A 1,913-nucleotide genomic window follows, 5' to 3' on the forward strand; every position below is an offset into this window, starting at 1 on the left:
AGAGGGGGGGGGGGGGGGGGGGTGAATTTTACCACCCACAGCTGATTTCCTGCCCAGTAAGCCCCAACTGTCACTTTTAAGCCTCATGTAGCATTAATCAATGGCAGCTAACACAAAGCAATACATTGTATCACAGCTGTCGGATACGTCCGGTGCAGTTGTGGCTTTCACATACGTATCGCTGACTGTATATGTTTGGTTTAGGTGTACTGCTCCTTTAAATAATTGAAGCCCGGTAGCCCGGCAGATTGTTCCCATGTGGACAGTCCGGCCTCAGATCCGTAGGAATCCCCTTTTCCTCCCGATAATGTCTTATTCCCAGGCATCCCGAGCGCCCCCCACGCTCTCGCCTCCCTTTACCCAGAGTGCCTTGCACAGCTCCCCTCTCTCTATCAAGATGTTACGGAATCGCCGTTAATTGGGCTGACTTGCGCTGCGCGCTGAAGTAATGGCAGCACACGGCTTTGTTCCTCTGTGTAACAGGATAATACATGCTCTTTTTCTCGGGCATCTGGCACGCCTCGCTGGGTAAGGGGGGGAACCGGCCCCCAGGAGCCCACGAGGTGAAGGGGAGCGAGCGGCGGTGGCAGCGGCATCTCAATAACAAAGAGCGATTTGATATCACATTTTTTTTTTCTTTCACCTTAATTTCCCTCTAAATGCCGCAACTGGAATGTAAACAGTCTGCGTGTCAGCTCCGGTCCCGGATCTCCATTATCCGCCAGGTCTAGGATCCGGAGAACTAATCCTTTAAAGGTCACATACTGTTTATATGCATGTATATAGCTCTGACATATACCGCAGCGCTGTACAGAGAACACTGAGCCGGTCACATCAGTCTCTGTACAGAGGAGCTTACACTCTAATGCTCCGGCTGTGTTTCCTGCGTTGAGGTGGAAGTAACGGTGATGGCGTCTTTTCTTTTTTAGGGGAAGGCGGGACATCCAGTGGACAAACTTGGACCCAATCCAGCTGATGAAGGAACTCGGACAGTTCACCAGTCTGGACGGCTTCAAGGAGATGCTGGACAAGGCGGAAGTGGGGCAGGCGTACATGGACCGGCCGTGCCTCGACCCTACCGACTCCGAGTGCCCGGACAGCGCCCCCAACAAGAAGTCACAAAAGGTGATTTTTGCTGACATGACGGTGCGGTCGGATTAGGGGACCCTCATGACTTGGCAGTCCCAGCCCCGGTGGTACCCCAGTATGTGGTGAACCTTTTGGGGTTCCTTGTTTGTGCATAAACTGCTGTCAGTGGATTATAATCGCACACAGTGGCGGGAGAACACCCAAGGCAAAAAGGCCAAAGTGTGCCCCTCCCCCTACGAGTTATGACCTACCTATGCAGTATGGGGTGCAGGTCCTGCCCTTTCTGTGGCCCCTCCTGCTTAAACGCCCAAGGCAGCCGCCTCTTCTGCCTTCCCCTCTGCCCGACACTGATCCCATATCTAAATTTTACGAATTCTCCTCCTCCAGATCCCAGATATCGTCGCCACCCTCCGGAACGGCTGCCATGGCTTCTCCAAGAAGTTTATGTACTGGCAGAAGGATCTCATCCTGGGCGGGATGTCGAAAGCAACAGGCGGAGCGCTGAAGAGGTACGAGGCGTGGTCATGTCATAATCGCGCTAAAGATGTACAATCCGACTGCCGCCTTCTCCCGCCGCTGACCGCGATCTCTTTTATTTCTTAGCGCTGAAGCTCTGCAGACCATGTACCTCCTGATGAGCCCCGGCCAGCTGTACGAGCACTTCAAAGACGACTACGAGATCCACGACATCAACTGGAATGAGGAGAAGGCAGCCGCCATCTTGGAGGCGTGGCAAAGGAAGTTTGTCGAGGTGAGATTAAGAAAAAAATCGATTGCGTTCTTGTGAGGTAAAGCCCATCTCGGGGCAAATATTAACCGCCCCC

At 53.2% G+C, this 1,913-nt stretch overlaps 1 protein-coding gene across 1 annotated transcript in view; it reads left to right on the plus strand.

Moving 5' to 3' along the window:
- The window catches only part of PTCH2 (patched 2), a 44,476-nt gene that overhangs the window by 25,445 nt on the left and 17,118 nt on the right, over positions 1 to 1,913 (plus strand). The window contains exons 6-8 of the mRNA XM_018574231.1: positions 930 to 1,125; positions 1,477 to 1,598; positions 1,693 to 1,840. Of these exons, the coding sequence (XP_018429733.1) occupies positions 930 to 1,125; positions 1,477 to 1,598; positions 1,693 to 1,840 (466 nt within the window). The remainder of the gene's footprint in view (positions 1 to 929; positions 1,126 to 1,476; positions 1,599 to 1,692; positions 1,841 to 1,913) is intronic.

The sequence above is a fragment of the Nanorana parkeri genome, unplaced genomic scaffold (assembly GCF_000935625.1).
Source record: "Nanorana parkeri isolate BGI_ZX_2015 unplaced genomic scaffold, ASM93562v1 scaffold2830, whole genome shotgun sequence".
NCBI classification, from domain to species: domain Eukaryota; kingdom Metazoa; phylum Chordata; class Amphibia; order Anura; family Dicroglossidae; genus Nanorana; species Nanorana parkeri.